The sequence below is a fragment of the Bos grunniens genome, chromosome 5, assembly GCF_055505025.1.
Source record: "Bos grunniens cultivar Pamir isolate PY7600 chromosome 5, Bosgru_T2T1.0, whole genome shotgun sequence".
Lineage (NCBI taxonomy): Eukaryota > Metazoa > Chordata > Mammalia > Artiodactyla > Bovidae > Bos > Bos grunniens.
The window spans coordinates 114,073,380-114,091,101 of NC_141169.1; the positions used below are offsets into that span (position 1 = coordinate 114,073,380).

The following is a 17,722-nucleotide window of genomic DNA, read 5'->3' on the forward strand; positions in this document are numbered from 1 at the left end:
GCCCTGTCAGGGTTCTGATTTCTTTTGATACATGTTTTATAAGTGCCTCTTTTGGGGATGGGATACCGTATGGGTGGGATAGCTACTCTACGGTTTCGAAGGTTTGGGGAATGTGGTTCAGCCCAATGCTGCCTCCTAAACACCTGCCCTCTCCAGGTACTCAGAGGAGGGTTTACTGAAATTTCTATCATGGTTCTGTCCTGTCCTACTGCTGCTAAATTGCTTCGGTAGTGTCCAACTCTTCACGACCCTGGGGAATGTAGCCCACCAGGCTCCTCTGTCCATGGGATTCTCCAGTCAAGAATACTAGAGTGGGTTGCCATTTCCTTCTCCAGGGGATCTTCCCAACCCAGGGATCAAACCTGAGTCTCTTATGTCTCCTGCATTGGCAGGAGAGTTCTTTACCACTAGCACCACCTGGGAAGCCCTGTCCTGTCCTCAGTTTAGTTCAGTTCAGTCGCTCATTCATGTCTGACTCTCTGCGACCCCATGGACTGCAGCACACCAGGCCTCCCTGTCCATCACCAACTCCCGGAGTTTACTCAAACTCGTCCATTGAGTCAGTGATGCCATCCAACCATCTCATCTGTCATCCCCTTCTCCTCCAGCCTTCAATCTTTCCCAGCATCAGGGTCTTTTTCAAATGACTCAGTTCTTCACATCAGGTGGCCAAAGTATCGGAGTTTCAGCTTCAACATCAGTCCTTCCAATGAATGTTCAGGACTGATTTCCTTTAGGATGGACTGGTTGGATCTCCTTGCAGTCCAAGGGACTCTCAAGAGTCTTTTCCAACACCACAGTTCAAAAGAATCAATTCTTTGGCACTCAGCTTTCTTTATAGTCCAAATCTCACATCCATACATGACTACTGAAAAAACCATAACCTTGACTAGACAGACCTTTGTTGGTAAAGTAATGTCTCTGCTTTTTAATACGCCATCTAGGTTGGTCATAGCTTTTCTTCCAAGGAGTAAGCGTCTTTTAATTTCATGGCTGCAGTCACCATCTGCAGTGATTTTGGAGCCCCCCAAAATAAAGTCTCTCACTGTTTCCACTGTTTCCCCATGTATTTGCCATGAAGTGATGGGACCAGATGCCATGATCTTAGTTTTCTGAATGTTGAGCTTTCAGCCAACTTTTTCACTCTCCTCTTTCACTTTCATCAAGAGGCTCTTTAGTTCTTTGCTTTCTGCCACAAGGGTGGTGTCATCTGCATATCTGAGGTTATTGATATTTCTCCTGGCAATCTTGATTCCAGCTTGTGCTGCATCCAGCCTGGCATTTCTCATGATGTACTCTGCATATAAGTTAAATAAGCAGGGTGACAATATACAGCCTTGACATATTCCTTTCCCTATTTGGAATCAGTGTGTTGTTCCATGTCCAGATCTAACTGTTGCTTCCTGACCTGCATACAGATTTCTCAAGAGGCAGGTGAGGTGGTCTGGTATTCCCATCTCTTTAAGAATTTTTCACAGTTTGTGGTGATCCACACAGTCAAAGGCTTTGGTATAGTCATGTCCTGTCCTATTCCAAGTTAATTTTGATTGAGGTAGTATGCTCAAACAGCCTTTTCTGCTTGAGGAAGGGGTGGTACTTTGCACTGGACACTATTATTCAGGTCCTTTTGAAGGACCTGAGGGAAGAGAGCTTGACCACTGAGTAGCTGCCATTCTGGGATTCTGCTGTCAATGTATAGATCTCATGGAGAAAACATTTCTACCTCTTCAGTTCTCAAACACTGGTTCTCAAGTCATTAGAAGCTGGAAAAAACAAGGAATTGTTTGCCTGCTCATGCCTGGGGCTTCCAAGGTGGTGCTAGTGGTAAAGATCCCACCTGCAATTCAGGAGACATAAGAGATGAGCATTCGATCCCTGGAGCAGGAAGATTCCCTGAAGGAGGAAATGGCACTCCACTCCAGTATTCTTGCCTGGAGAATCCTATGGACAGAGGAGCCTGGTGGCCTACGGCCCATAGGGTTGCAAAAAGTCGGACATGACTGAGCACGCAGTGTAGTCCTCCTGACGTATGGCCTCCAGAACTGAGAGAATAAATTTCTGTTGTTTCAAAACACCAAGTTTGTGGTAATTTGTTAGAGCAGCCATAGAAAACTAATATACCCCAATATTTAGCAGCTTAAAGCGACATTAAACTTTTTTTTTTTTTTTTTTGCCACACCATGCAGAACACAGGATCTTAGTTCTCCAAGCAGGGATCAAACCCATGGCCCTGCATTGGAAGCCCAGAGTCTTAACCACTGGACCACCAGGGAAGTCCACAGGAGCATTCCTTAACTCACAGTTTCCGTGAATCAGGAATCCAGGCACAGTTTAGCAAGATGACCTTGACTCAAAGTATCAGTTATCTCCTTCAATGCTAACAGCTTGCTGGGCATTTTTGTGCTAATTAAATTCTTGTAGATTGACCGATTTGGTTAATAAATTTAATAAACCAATTTTTCTTCTTCAGGATTCCTTTTGGGCTCACAACATTGCAAGTACTGTGCAGCTCTCTGTGAGAGGATATTTTAAGGGGATCACCTTAGAATCTCTGAGAGAAAGGCATCACCTTAGATTGTTTGAGAGAAAGTTGTCATGTAAATTTAAAATAATAGTGCTGACAGTTTTTTCGGAAAAAATCACTGAATTCATTTACTTTTTTAATAGCACAAATAGATTGTTTCCTTTCCTTTCTTTTTCAAGGCTAATAACAGCGCCTTTATAAATGTTTTTCAACCTTCAGCACGTGGTGAAGCCGAATTCCTGCAAGTTACAAGAGCAAACATCATCTTTTAGGATTTGAAATAGCTCAACTGGAATTCCATCACCTCCACCAGCTTTGTTTATAGTGATGCTTCCTAAGGCCCACTTGACTTTGCATTCCAGGATGTCTGGTTCTAGGTTGGTGATCACACCATCATGATTATCTGGGTCATGAAGATCTTTTTTGTATAGTTCTGAGTATTCTTGCTGCCTCTTCTTAATATCTTCTGCTTCTGTTAGGTCCATATCATTTCTGTCCTTTATTGTGCCCATCTTTGCATGAAATGTTCCCTTGGTATCTCTAATTTTGTCGAAGAGCTCTCTAGACTTTCCCATTCTATTGTTTTCCTCTATTACTTTGCCAACAAAGGTCTGTCTAGTCAAAGCTATGATTTTTCCAGTTGTCACGTATGGTTGTGAGAGTTGGAGTATAAAGAAAGCTGAGTGCCGAAGAACTGATACTTTTGAACTGTGGTGTTGGAGAAGACTGAGAGTGCCTTGGACTGCAAGGAGATGCAACCAGTCCATCCTAAAGGAAATCAGTCCTGAATATTCATTGGAAGGACTGATGCTGAAGCTGAAACTCCAATACTTTGGCCACCTGATGTGAAGAACTGAGTCATTTGAAAAGACCCTGATGCCGGGAAAGATTGAAGGCAGGAGGAGAAGGGGACAACAGAGGATGAGATGGTTGGATGGCATCATCACCGACTTGATGGACATGAGTTTGAGTAAACTCCAGGAGTTGGTGATGGACAGGGAGGCCTGGCGTGCTGCAGTCCATGGGTCGCAAAGAGTCGGACACGACTGAGTGACTGAACTGAACAGAACTGATAAGAGCAAACAGCTTTGAGCTTAGACGTACAAAGTGAGTCCTGAGTCCCTTCACCTGCCTTTAGGTGCCGCTGCTCTCCTGAATTGCCAGGTACTCGGTTTACGCAGGCGCATTACCCTCCTCGTGCGCCCGCGCCGAGCTCTGCCAAGTGCGCTTGCGCAAAAACTTGGCGGGAACAGTGCTGTCGCGGTAGAACGCGTGTCGAAGGATGGCTGTGAGGGAGGCGGCGGCAGGCCTTTCCGGGCCCGGGAGGGACGAAGAGGCGGCGCTGCTCTTCGAGAACGCCCATTACCGGCACGACTCGCGCTGGCTGCTGCCCGTGTCCCCACGCTGCTGCCTGGCCTGCGCGCTGGAGCTGCTGCCGGAGCCCGGCGTGTCGGTGCGAACTGGGTCCCAGCATTTCCCTCACCAACCAGGCCCTCCCCTCAACGGAACAGGTCGCCTGAACCTGACGCACCTCCGGGGAAACTAAGCCGGGCCCCCGCCTGGTTAAATCTGGCTCCTACGCAGACCCGCCCCTCACCCTACCCCGCAGGCCGCCCAGCAGCCTCTTTCGTAACGAGGCCCTGAGCTTGGCTCTGCGCCTCATGTGGGCCCACGCTCTCCGCACTAAATCCAAGGCTCTCAGGGCCCTCCAAGACTCATTGGCACGCGTTCCCAGCTTTCCCTCTGCCCTCCTCTCAGCCGTCCCGCCCTTTGCTGTCCCTCCCCTTCTCGGGGGTCCAGCCTTCGCTCGGGCTGCCTCCCGCGCGAGCGCCCGCGCAGCCTGTGGGCCGGGCGCACACACCGCGGGGCCTTACTCCCTTCAGCTTTCTGAGGGAAATGTGAGGCGGGGGCGCCTTGGGCTCTGTGGCAGCAGGAACGACGAGTGGATGTTATGGGCGGGCAGGAGTGGGGTGAGGGGAAGACCTTTCTGAGAGGCAGAGCCGGCTGGAGCATGATCTGCCCGCTCCCTCAATGTCTGCCCACTTATGCTGTGAGTTTTTTGTCCGTGGACACCTCCAAGTAGAGTTCGGGAGATAACTTGTTTTTCAGATTCTCAGGAGCAGAATTCTTACCATGGGGTGGGTGGGGAATCAGCTAGATCAGCGGTCCTCAAGGTTTTGCTCTGGGGATACCGTTCCACTTTTTAAAAGTGTTGAGGACCCCAGAGAGCTTTTGTTTATTTACTGTGTTGAAAGTAACAAAGTTTAAGATACTCATTTAAAAATAATAGTAAATCCATTACATATTAATGCAATTCTTTTTATTTTGACAAAAAATAGGTAACATCCCATTTACCATTTTGACTCTTAAATGTACAGTTCTGTGGCATACATGATTTTCAAAATGAAAATAACTACTTTCAAAACAAAGCAGATAATGGAAGGAATGTCTGTTTCACATTTTTGCAAATTTTGTTAATGGCTGATTTAATAGAGGACGGCTAGATTTTTGCATTTTATCTGTTGTGATATATCTCCTTGGAAAAACTCTACTGTACACTCAGTAGAATAAGTGAAAAAGTCAAATAGCATCTCAGTATTATATGGAAATAATTTTCGTCTTGTGGATCTTCTGAAAGGATTTTGGGCATGCTCAGGGTCCAAAGACTATACTCTGAGAACCGCTGGACTATCTGATAACATCTATAATATCACTGAGGCTAAAGTTCTGAGACTGCCATTCTTGGACAGTGAGAGGTACAAAGATGAATAAGACAGTGAGGTATGGGAGAAAATAAGAGAACACATTTCTGGGAATTTAGAAGCTGGACATGTTTATAGTAAGTGCTGTTTGGTGGGATAAGGAGCGAAATTAAGGAAGTTTTTTTAAGAGGAGGAAGCATTTGAATTACACTTGAAAAGATGGGTGATATTTGGGCCAGAGGAAATGGGGGAGCTTTTTCCAGGAGGTGGGATTAGCAAGGATGAGTTTGGAGAGGTCATCAGAATGTGTTTGAAGGGCAATTGAGGGAGGTGATATTGGAGAGCCAGGGTTGAGATCAGTTCCTTTAAGAGTTTGAATCCAAGCTAAGGCTTGGATTTAATCTAGCAGATGAAGGAATGTCATTGAAATTTTTTGAATAACTCATTTAGGTCACTAGCTTAATTATGTGGGAAGAACTGGTGAAGTTCACGAATAAGAGACTTGTAATAGCACAGGTTAGAGGCAGTAAGAGATGCAACTTCACCTTTTATTGAACGTACTTGTCTTAGCTTCATTTTTCACCAGCTGAAGGGGTTAATGTAGTCGGTTGTACCTGTGTTCATGTTCTGTCCTCAGTACACCCTTTTTTTGATCTATCTTTTGTTACTGTCTTGAACACTTTGCACAGCTGCTCCCCAGTTCCCTGTACAGGGAGGCAAATTGAGTGTGAAGATTTATGTCTACACTGAATGGAAGGATGCATTTTTCTCTACCTACTTCAGTGAGACTTATGAGGGTCCGCAGTATCATTCTCATAGACTGTGGAAAGAGCCTTGGACAAGACCTGGTTGGATACTTAGATTTGAGTCCTTGGCAAAGTCTCTGACCCTCAGTTTTCTCATCTCCAAAACAGCAATAGTAGTACCTTTTCCTGCTTGCTTTACCAACTCAATTAGGCTTAAATGAGCTAGTAGACAAAAGAGTGATTTGTGAACAGTAAAGTGCTCTGTAAATATATTGTATTAGAAACCTTAGTTCTTGTATCATCCTTTGTTTGAACATGTGGATTCCTGTGTGTAAATGATGCCTCTTTTCATACTCCATAGTTCAGATGATCCCGCTGGTGTAATCTTGTAGTTATATTTGGGAATTATACTTGTTTGGGTTCAAAACAACTGAGACTTGGTTGCTATTGAATATTTATTTCATCTGCCCCTAGTTGGTGCGCAAGAAGCACGTGCTGTCCAGCTTCCGAGATGCTCTCATGAAGCATGCCTCCCTGGTTGTGCAGCTGGTGGCTCAGGATCAGAGAATCTGTATCCACTTCGTAAGCATGCTTTTCGGTGAGACTGAAAAGGAAACCTGGAGTGAATTTTGCCTGTATACTTTGTACATTTGTTTTTGGGGTCTTGGAGAAATGGTCTTGGAATGATAGTTTCCACTGTTTGCAATGTAAAAGTTTAACTTACTAACAAATTATTTTGTTATAATGGTGAAGAAATGTCCCCTTCCTAAGATACACGATGCATTATATTGTAACTGGCTTTACTATAGCTCAGGTGTTATTAAAAGTGTGAAGGTGGATGTGTTCTTTTAAAAAATCTAGACTGTCTGGTCTTTGAACAGGATTAATAGTCAGATCTGGAGTCTGCTGATCTGACTGTGACCTTGATTGAGTGACTTCTTTTCTGTACCTTTAGTTTCTTCATGTATAAAATAAGATGAATTAAAAAGTCCCTTCTCTTAATACAGTTATAATGTCCTATGGAATGAGCCCTTTCAGGGAGGAAAGGAGCCAACTTAAATTGAATGCTTTTCTCTGCTAGAGGCTTTTCAGGCTTTCAACTGCCAAAATATTCTTTTAAGGGAGAGAGGATGATCCCCAAGGCTCAGGCAGGCCTTAGCTAACAGCTGGTGGAACTGGGATTTTACCCCAGGTCTGTTACAGACTCCAGAACACACAGTTTTTATACTGTGCCACACTGACTATTTTTATCCTTTTAAAGCCAGAGAGCTGTTATTGAAAATCTGGGGTTTGGTGCTGAGGATAGAATTTAGCTGGGACATTGCTTAAAGCTGCTATTAGTCTTAGAATTCATAGTGTGCCTTTCTGGATTTGTTTCTCTTTTAACTGTTAACCATCCCCCTCTTCCTTCTGCTCTAAGGACTGTTATGTAATGTAGAGGATGGGAGCATAACAGACCTCTGTATTGAAGGTAAGGTAAAACTCTGTGTTCTCAGCATTTGAAGCCGGGAATATTACCCTGAATTGCAGCTCTAACTATTTGAGACCTGGATGAAATTTTCCATTTTACAGACAGATAAAGAAAACTCAGTTTTTAATCATTAATTCTGCATTTTTTTTTCTTGGCACCTACTCTGTGTCAAGTACTGCATTAGATACTAGTGATATATCTGACATAATTCCTGCCATGTAAGAGTTTACAGTCTGGAGGAGAGGTTGGCTGGTAAATAGCAACGGCTGATAAGTGCTATTACAAAGACACGTACAAACTCTGCTTTTTTTACATTAGTGTTGGGTGATTGGAAGTTGTCTGCACATAGATGGTATTTAAAGCTGTGGAAGTATCTGAATTTACCTGTAAGACTCAAGAAGAAGGAAGACGAGCATTGGGATGAAAGGATTCTTGCAGAAAGAACAAAGAACTGTATCAGTTAGGAGTCTAGTGAGGAAACACAAACCACTCAAGTTATTTGAACAGAAAAAAGAACTTTAAAGAATTATTAACTAGGTAACTAAAGGCAAAAAGAGAACCAAGTTTTCACCAAGGTAGCAATTTCTGAAAACAGCTGCCACCCCTGGGACTAGGGAAGCAAAAGGAGAGGTTGAAATTATTAAAACTTACAAGTTTGGAGGAAGGACCCCATATATGAAACTCAGACCACTGAGGAGAGGATGCTGCTTGGCTGCTGCTGGCTCCATGACCATACAGCCATAGAGTTAGCAGCTGTAACAGCTAGCAGTTGTAACAAATAAGTCAATATGATCTGTGTGTACTTTTGACCATCTCTCAGTATAGAGAGTGTGGATAAACAAATGTCTCACTTGAAGTTCCGACGGCATGGGTGGGGAGATCTCCCTTTGCCATTTTCCTCAAGGCTGCCCTGTTGTTATTATTTAGTCACTAAGTCATGTCCGACTCTTTGCGACCCCATGGACTATAGCCTGCCAGGCTCCTCTGTCCATGGGATTATCCAGGCAAGAATACTGGAGTGGGGTGCCATTTCCTCCTCTAGAGGATCATCCTGACCCAGGGATTCAACCCATGTCTCTTGTTTGGCAGGTAGATTCTTTACCGGTGAAAGTGAAAGTCGCTCAGTTGTGTCTGACTCTTTGTGACCCTTTGGATGGTACACTCCCTGGAATTCTCTAGGCCAGAATGCTGGAATGGGTAGCCTTTCCTTTCTCCAGGGGATCTTCCCAACCCAGGGATCAAACCCAGGTCTCCCACATTGCAGGTGGATTTTTTACCAGCTGAGCCACAAGGGAAGCCCCAAGGCCACTCTAGAGTGGAGCTATAATCCTAAAGCCATCTGCTTCTGGTAGATGCCAGCATAGCTTGGAATCCTCTGGAAACTTCATGAGGTGGTGAGCACTAGATGGATATTGCAAAGCTAGAGGGAGAAGGACTTGCTCCTTCCTCACTATTTGCTGTTTACTTCCTGCCTTCTTTCTGTTTCTGTCAGTGTTGTTCTAGAATGCTTCTTTACTCTGGGAGTGGTAGAGTCTTCCCTCAGCAGCAGCCAAATCTAGTTTGCCACTTCCCCCACACTTACAGAGCAAGCCTCTTCACTCCTCATCAAAGACACCAGCAGAAGCACACAAATGATTGTATAGAAGGATAGGTTTGGGGTTGAGTGATAATATTATTGTCAATTATCAGCACAAGAATTAACTCATAACTCTTTTTTGGTATATGAAGTAGCAAATTCTAAGGAAGGAAAAAAGTGGAAATAATATAATGATAGTAGTTTTCAACCTTGGTTTCACAATAGACTTACCTGGGAAACTTAAAAAATATCCAAATGCTTAGACTCTTTCTGTAGAAATTCTAATTTAATTGATCTGGGATGGAATTGAGCAGTAGTTTTTATTTTTTTTAAAGCTTCCTAGATTATTGTAATGTATTGCCTTGTTTTGAACCATTGATGATAAAACAGTTAAGAATGGAGGAGATAGAAAAGACTAATGCCAATTAACACAAGCAGATGACTTTGATTAGAAGTCTGGGCCTGGGGTTGTCTTCTGGTAAGTAATGGTATTGTGTCTGTTTAGTCCTTATCCAGCTTACGACTCAGCTGAAGTTGGAGCAGACCATTCATTGCCTTCTGGGTGAATGTCACAAAGAGGTCAGTAAGTATCCGTGGGTTCTTGAGTACCTCTTGGAATCCTCAGATGTCAGAGCTGGGACAGCCCTCCTTTGGATAGATTGGAAGATTGAATCTGGAGAGGAAAAGGGACTTGCCTGAGGTCACTGAATCAGTGGCAGAACCAGAGCTGGGGCCTGGGTCTTCTGCTCCAGTACTCTTTGTAGCTTCCTCCCTTTCGCTTTTAGTCTCCCAAAGTCTACCTCCATGTTGGTGAAGTCCATTTTCTGGCATAGTCATCCCGTGGACATTCTCTTAAATATGAACAGATTTCCTTCAAAAAATTTTTAAGGAAATATGTTCACTATGTCTTGGCTTAGTATTTTTGTTTGGTTTAAGTTGTATACGATATTTTGTATTGAAGGCATTTGTTTTTATCAGCATCTAAAGTAAGCACTGAATAGTTATATTTAACCTGCTTTCTTCAATGTAGTCAAAAATATCAGTTAAACAAGCAGCTTTTATAGGAATAGTATCAGAATCTTTTTTTTGCAAGAGAAAGACAGATGTTTATTCAACACCATTAAGAGCAACATTTAATTAAAAAGTGTTAAATTATCGTGTCATTATAATTGCTCTGCATGTGATTAATATATAAGATTACATTTATAAATTATATTTATAAATATCAATGCATCATTATGGTGATGCCCCTTTATATACTGTAGGCATTGTGTTGGTGCTTCACATGCAATATCTCGTTCAATCTTCTCAGCAACCCATTGAAGTTGGTACTATTACTAAGTCCCATCAGAAGAGTTAAGAATTTTACTTAAGGTGCTATAGCTAGTCAATAGAAAAGGTGAAATAAATACTATTGACTCTCTCTGAAAAGCATCAAGCATGTATGCATGCTCAGTTGCTTCAGTCATGTCTGACTCTGCAACCCTATGGACTATAGCCCATCAGGCTCCTCTGTCCATGGGATTCTCCAGGCAAGAATCCTGGAGTAGGTTGCCATGCCCTCCTCCAGGGGTCTTTTCAATCTGGGGATCAAACTCATATCTCCTGTGCCTCCTGCATTGCAGGCGGCTTCCTTACCCCTGAGCCACTGGGGAAGCCCCAGGCATCAAGCATAGTACCTGACAAATAGAATGTTCAGTAATAGTAGCTATAATAATGATAATAATAATAATTTTTTGCAATGAACTAGAATTCCATTTTTATGATGTGTCCAACTTTCGCCCCTCCAGTTTCTGGCTCCAGAGAGGGCAAAATACGCTAATTTTAATTTAGTTTAACAAACACGTACTGAGCTATGTACTGAGGATTCTAAGAGAAATCTGATTCGGTCCCTTTCCTCTGGGGTTTCCCAGTCCAATAGGGGCAATTGATACTTAGCTAAAGAGGCTGGTTACTAACTATTGTGAGAGACACAGGCAGTACAGGCTTTGGTGTGGATAGGGCAAGATGAACTTTGGTGGGAGATCTTTTCTCATCCTAACTTATAGAAAGGAATGTGTTCACTTTCTGTAGCTGTGTAGCATGCCCTCCATGCGAGGCAGCCTGGCCACCCTGACCCTTCTTGGCAAGTTGGTAGATGCTGTCCCTGCTCTGGCAGACAAACTTGTGATGGAACATGGTGAGTGACCTCTGGGGAAGAGCTGCTTCTACACTTTAAAGAGCTGCTTTGATCACACTTCCATCTGGGAGGAACATTCACTGTGTACACCTGGAAAGACATTACTTTCCTTCCATAGGCTTCAGTTTCCTCATCTGCAAAATATGCTTTATATTGGCTAATTGGGGCAAAAAAGTATTGCTCAACTCTGGTCTTGGGCTGTTTCTATTCACTATTTTAACACAAAATAATTAAGTATCTACTATGAGTCTTTCAGATGGGAGGAGGAATTAATTCTGGAATGCACAAGCACTTTATCAGTAAAAGGAAATAAGTATCTCATAGAGGATTTATCCAAGGGTAAATCACTTAACTTCTTTATGCCTTGGTTTTCTCTTTTAGATTCCCAGAAATCATGTATTGTGGGGGATTATAGGGATTACCATGACTACCCCATTCAGGGCAGTAGTTTGGAGTGTCATCTAGCAGTTGACTTGTGAGGTTCCCTTGATCCCTTGGTTGTTTTCTGGATAGGTGACCTGATGGAGCATCTGTTGAGAGGTTTAGTGTACCCCAATGAGGGGGTGCAGGCTTCTGTCTGCTACCTTTATGGGAAGCTGTACTCCTCCCCAGTTGCTGCTGAGATGCTTTTGGGCCATTTCCGGGAGAAGCTGTGTCCTCTCTTCCTTTCCACCATGGATGGTGCCCAGACAAAGGAGCTACAGATCAACTGCTTGGGTAAGATGTGGGACTGGAGAGAAAAGAGAAAGCTTTTGAGATTTTTTTTTTTTTTTGAGGATTTGAGATGCAGACTCATTAGCGGTGGGGAGGTTTGCTGCTTTGCACGGGGTAGAAGTCATGGATTTGGGAGATAAGAGGCACAGACTGTGAAAGATGCCTCATGTTGGTGTGGTATCTTAAGAACGTCACCTTTGGAAGGAGAAGAGGAGGAAAAGTGGGACAGCAGTTTTTTTGCCTCTGGTCTTTACTGCCTGCCCTGGTGCATCCTGTACTTGCTGCCAAATTAATCTTCATACTGCATAGCTCGCGTCCCGTCAGTTTCCTATTTGGAAAATCATCTATGGCTTCTTCTGGCCTCCAGGGTGAAGTCCAAATTTCTCTTGTTATTTGAGGCTCAGTGTACCCTTTCAACCTCTCCTGTCAACTTCCTTACATAAATACAAAATCTATCAAATGCTTTTGAGCAGGGAGCTTTCGTATTTTGGATAGAGGAAACGGGCACTGGTGATTGGGTGCAGACCTGTTTCAGAGCAGGGGCTACAGGGAAAAGCATAGTCTGGGCAACAACAATTTATTTACAGTTTGGGCCAAGAGCTCTGTTTTGAACAGCTCAGCCATACATAGTGTTCATTCTGAACCAGGACCCCTTCTGGGTTTGTACAGATGATTAAACCCATGCTCTAATCTGGAAATTCATAGTCCATTGTGGAGGGCAGATGTGGACAATTAGAATTAATTGTGATGTGCGCTGTCATGGAGATTGCAAAGAAAAAGGTGGGATTCTATTCAACGTAGTACTCTAAATCCTGCCAGAACAATTAGGCAAGAAAAAGAAATAAAAGGCAGAAGTAAAGGAAGGAAGTAGTAAAATTGTCTCTGTTTTCAGATGATATTACCTTATAGGTAGAAACCCCTAAAAACTACACTGAAAGAAAAGTGAAGTCGCTCAGTTGTGTGTGATTCTTTGCGACCCCATGTACTGTAGCCTATGAGGCTCCTCTGACCATGGGATTTTCCAGGCAAGAATACTGGAGTGGGTTGCCATTTCTTCCTCCAGGAGATCGTCCCAACCCAGGGATTGAACCCGGGTCTCCCGCATTGTAGGCAGACGCTTTACCGTCTGAACCACCAAGGAAGTCCAAAAAACTACACCAAAAACTGTTAAAACTATTAAATGAATTTAGTAAAATTGTAGGATACAAAATCAGTTGAATTTCTATATGGTAGCAGCAAACTATCTCAAAAATAAATTAAGAAAACTCTATCTACAGTAGCGTTAAAAATAATAAAATGCTTAGGAACATCTATGGAAAGATGAAGAAACTTCTAGCAGATGTGTGAGGAGCCACCTTGGGTGTGTCCTTGTACCCATGCTGCTCTTGCCTCACTTCCCCACCCCTTTGTTGTCTAGGTTTGCTAAAGCAGCTGCTGAAGTATAATCTCTTTGTGTCCATGCTCATGAACAAGTCTGCGCTGGTGGAAAGTGCTGAGAGTGTTGAGGGGCCACCAGGAGAGACCCCACTGCCTATGGTGCTCAAAAAGGTAGTTGTCCTGTGACTCCTGGTCTCTGGCTTCAGGAACCTGAATCTCCTGGGGCTTTTTCCTTATCCTTCTACCTAGGATTTTCGAAGTACTTTCTCACTGGCCAAAACAACATGCTATTGGAAGACTCAACGTTGGTTTTCTTTCAGTTGTGAATCTTTATGTTTGTATCCTCCCCTTTACATCTGGGTTGTCTGAGAATGGAGAATACACACAGCTGTGGAAACAAAGCCACCTCAGTTGTTTTGGGGATTATTCAAGCTTCTCAGCTTGGTACGTGGAGCCCTCTTTCTCTGGGCCCAGCTTATCCCTTCAGCCTTACTTGCCTGTCTCTTCTGTCCCACAACCCAGCACTCCAGCCAGATGGAACTTCTCCCTGGTCCTGTATATTCTAGGACCTCCTGTCTCTGTGCCTGTGCAGATGCTCTTCCCCTTTGCCTTTAAAGCCTTTCCTCTGTCCTTGGTCTGATTCAGCCTTCAAGGCCTATAGAGCTCCCCTGTCCCCTGGCTCCTTTGGGTAGAATGTGCCCTCTTCACAGTGCTTACCTCACCATGTTGTGGTTGATCAACTGGGAGCTTCTTTAGAGCAGGACCTGAGTCTGACTGTCTCTGTCCACAGTGCTCAGCACAGGGCTTGGCAGAGCTGCTTATCCTCATCTGATACCAGGGATATCACTCACTGACTAGACTGTGGGACTGCTTCTGTGGAAAGGAGGAGGTACCTTGGTTAGAAACGGGAAAGGGACAGTTAGGATTAGGTAAGGTAGGAATAAAAAAACCAGAGCAAACTGCCCCTCCTAACCTCCCTGGGATGCCTCTGGAATGGTCCACGCGGGGCCTTTGAACTCTCAAGAGCAAGTCTTGTGTCTTTGAACCACAAAATCTCATAGTGGGTTAATTTCTGTGTTCACTTAATTGCTGCTGTCCTGGAGTCCTTGGTGGTGTCTGGTTAGAACATTGCTGCTGGACTTAGCAGGAGCACAGTGTCTCGTGTCCTCACAGTGCACCAAGGCAGCATGAGAGTGGCGGGGACAGAGACTGGAGAGCACCTCCCTAAGGAGAGAGAGCTTCGTGGAGACAGGAATCTTGGTATGGAGCTCCTGTCCTCCATCCATACGTGGAGACTGTTTCTCTCTTAGCCATTTTGGATGATTAGTGTTTTATTTACTACAAGAATCAGCAAGTTTGGAACTTGGGTGAGGTGAGAAGGCACTTGCCTTAGGTGGAAAACTTAAGGGGGTGCTAAAAACTCAGCAATCAAAAAAAAAGTAAGAAAACCTCAGCAATCAAGATAAATAGTATTTTAATGCAGAATTTTAAAAAATCAAAGTTAATGCAAAAATTAATGATGAACAAAATATCAAAATTTTAAATAAAGACTGGTCTGTATTCTTCTACTTCCATTCTTCTGTTTGTTTTTTTTTTTGGTCAGTCTAATCCCAACACAGTAAGGAATATACGTTTTAAGCCAAGAATCATTGCTTTGCTTAATGGTTACATATCATTTTTCTAAGGCACTTTTAAAATACTGTAACAGCTCTCAAACTGGGAGACATTTTACCATTAATGGTATGTCATAGTTTAATTATAGCTCTTCTTAGTGGTACATAAAATAATGGTTTGCCTTTTATCACTAGGCATGACTGAAATACATGTCATTTCCTATATAAAAGAGAACAAGATAAAGATTAATATCTAGAAACTCCTTTATATGCAAATAGAAAGGCTGTTTATGTATCCATTTTTAAGTCTAACATAACTGAGATGGGTTTAAGTTTGTAGTCCTCAAGAAATGTGCAGCTTGGTCCTTTTCCTTTGAAGCTCTAAAATCATGCAGTGTCTCTTCTGTCTTGTGCTATGTTTTGCTTGTCATTTCCCCCCCAGAAGGCCAGTTTCTTCTATACTTAAAATCTCTGGTTGCATTTAACTCTTTCCTTGATTTCTGAAAGTGTTGTTCAGTTCAATTCTGTCACTCAGTCATATCCGACCCTCTGCAACCCCATGGAAAGTGTTTTAGGGACTCCTAATAGCTATGGTGTCTAGTAGGAGTTTGGATGTTATTCAGAGTTCAATGGAAATTCATTGAAATATTTTAATTAGAGGAGTAACCTGATTTAAAATTTTGATGAGGGAGGCATCTCAGTTGTGGAAAGACTCCTAGATTTGGATGTGGCTGACCTGAGTGTCTGCCTGAGCTTTGCCACTTACGAGCTGTGTGGCCTAGCATAGGTAACTTAACTTTAATGAGCTTTCGTTCCTTCCTCTGTGTGTTAAGGGTCCCCGAGACCACTCTAGGTTCAGTGACTCACTAGGAAGACTCACAGGATTCAGTGTACAGTTATATCCACAGCCGTGATCTATTACAGCAAAAGAATACCAAGCAAAATCAGAAAAGGGAAAGGTGTATGGGATGAGGTCTAGGGGAAAACCAGGCACAAGTTTCCAAGAGTCCTCTCCTAGTGGGGTCATACCAGATGCACTCTATTCCTCTGCCAATGAACTGTGACAGCATGTATGAAATGTTTAGCAGGAAAGCTCTTTAGAGGCTCAGTGCCCAAGGTTTTAATTGGGAGCTATCTGATTATGTAGGTATCCTCTTGCCTAGCACATACCAAAATCCCAGATTCCCAGAAAGAAAGCAGGTGTGCAGCATAAACTGCATTGCTTGAACAAATGGTTTAGTAACAATGAGCCACTCTTATCAGTTCTGGGAGAATTGGGAACCCTCCTGAAATTCAGCTTCCCAGACTCAGTGCAGACAGGACTTTCTAAGGGTACAGTCTCAGGTCTGCAGTATTAACTCTTTCCTGCACACTCTGTAAAGTGAGGCTAATAGTAGAACCTTGCCTTGACACATCCCAGGTTTGTTACAAACATCAAAACTGGACGAGGGCTGTGAAAATACTTTTGGCAGTGAAGGCCAGAGCATTCTTGGGGACAGGTTTAGTGTTCTTGGAATGCCACTGTGTTCTTTTGTTCTATTTCACACCTGCTTCTGTTCATAGAGACTCTTTTCCATAATCCACAGCTGTTCTCCTTGAGTATCATGATTACACCTGGTGCCAGTAGTGTGGGAGGGATTCAGAGACAATCAGGCTCTTGCCCTGAGGCACCTAGGTGCCTCCCTCTGGTCCTGTCTGTGTTGTAACTGGCACATTTTGCTGCCTGTTTCTCCAGCTTCTTCTCTCCAGAGATGAGACCCTGCAGGTGGCCAGTGCCCAATGTATAACTGCAGTATTAGTCCACTCACCAGCGAAGCACGCCCTGGCCTTCATCCACGCTGATATCCCAGGTGGGAGTCCCCTTCTAACTTTCTCCTCTGAGAACCCCAGAATTCTGACTGGAGATTTTCACGTAGCAGCGGCAGCAGCAGTTCTGTTGGGATTCTTTGTTATGCATACTGAAGGGACCAGCTGGTGGCATATTCATTATATATGACAGAGTCTAGGAAATACACCTCAGGAAATCTGAATCCTCTTTCGACAGATTTCTAACTGACCTTGAACAATTTGTTACTGATTTTTAGACCAGTCTAGGAATAAACCATCTAGAAATAAACATCTAGTGTGGGGTAGTAGAAAGACCTGTAGAAAAAAAGGAATTAAAGGTCTGAGGACATAAAGTAAAAGAAGAATCTTAGAAAAAGAAAAAAAAAAAAAAGAATAGAAGAAAAAAAAAAAAGGGAAAAAAGAAAAAAAGGAATTAATGTGTCTTGAAAGTTTGTGATGAGCCAGGAAATATGCCCTGAGGTGCATTGTAAATGTTGCCACATTTAGGTCCTCATCTTTGCTATTTTATGAATAAGGAAATTGAACTAGAGAAGGGAAAGTGAGCGAGTGAAGCCGCTCAGTCATGTCTGACTCTTTGCGACTCCATGGACTGTAGCCTGCCAGGCTCCTCCATCTGTGGGATTCTCCAGGCAAGAATACTGGAGTGGGTTGCCATTTCCTTCTCCAGGAGATCTTCCCAACCCAGGGATCAAACCCGGGTCTCCCGCGTTGCAGGCAGACGCTTGACCGTCCGAGCCACCAGGGAAGTTAGAGAAGGGAAACAGCTGGTTTAAATCAACAAGGTTCGGCATTGGCAGAGAAGGGATACAAAATCAAGGCTCTCTGGCTCTAAAACCTCTTTTCTCTGCATCATGTTGCTGCCCATCCTGAGAATCAGGGGACCTAGGTTCTAGTCCCTCTTCTACCACCAGCTGTCTCTCTCTGGACCTCAGTTTCCCCATCTGTAAAAAGAAGAAGTTAGACAATAAGCTA

The 17,722-nt window shown here is 43.5% G+C and overlaps 1 protein-coding gene across 5 annotated transcripts in view; it reads left to right on the forward strand.

Moving 5' to 3' along the window:
• The first annotated feature begins 3,719 nt into the window (after positions 1-3,719).
• Positions 3,720-17,722, forward strand: part of MEI1 (meiotic double-stranded break formation protein 1) — a 58,833-nt gene continuing 44,830 nt past the window's right edge. For 3 of the 5 annotated variants that reach the window (XM_086403065.1, XM_086403067.1, XM_086403069.1), the window contains exons 1-8: positions 3,721-3,977; positions 6,447-6,570; positions 7,393-7,443; positions 9,525-9,598; positions 11,093-11,198; positions 11,712-11,915; positions 13,330-13,460; positions 16,638-16,752. In XM_086403065.1, coding sequence (XP_086259191.1) covers positions 3,807-3,977; positions 6,447-6,570; positions 7,393-7,443; positions 9,525-9,598; positions 11,093-11,198; positions 11,712-11,915; positions 13,330-13,460; positions 16,638-16,752 — 976 coding nt within the window. In that variant the 5' untranslated portion in view covers positions 3,721-3,806. Of the gene's footprint in view, positions 3,978-6,446; positions 6,571-7,392; positions 7,444-9,524; positions 9,599-11,092; positions 11,199-11,711; positions 11,916-13,329; positions 13,461-16,637; positions 16,753-17,722 lie in introns of all 5 variants that reach the window. The other 2 variants (XM_086403068.1, XM_086403066.1) reach the window with 2 other exon arrangements.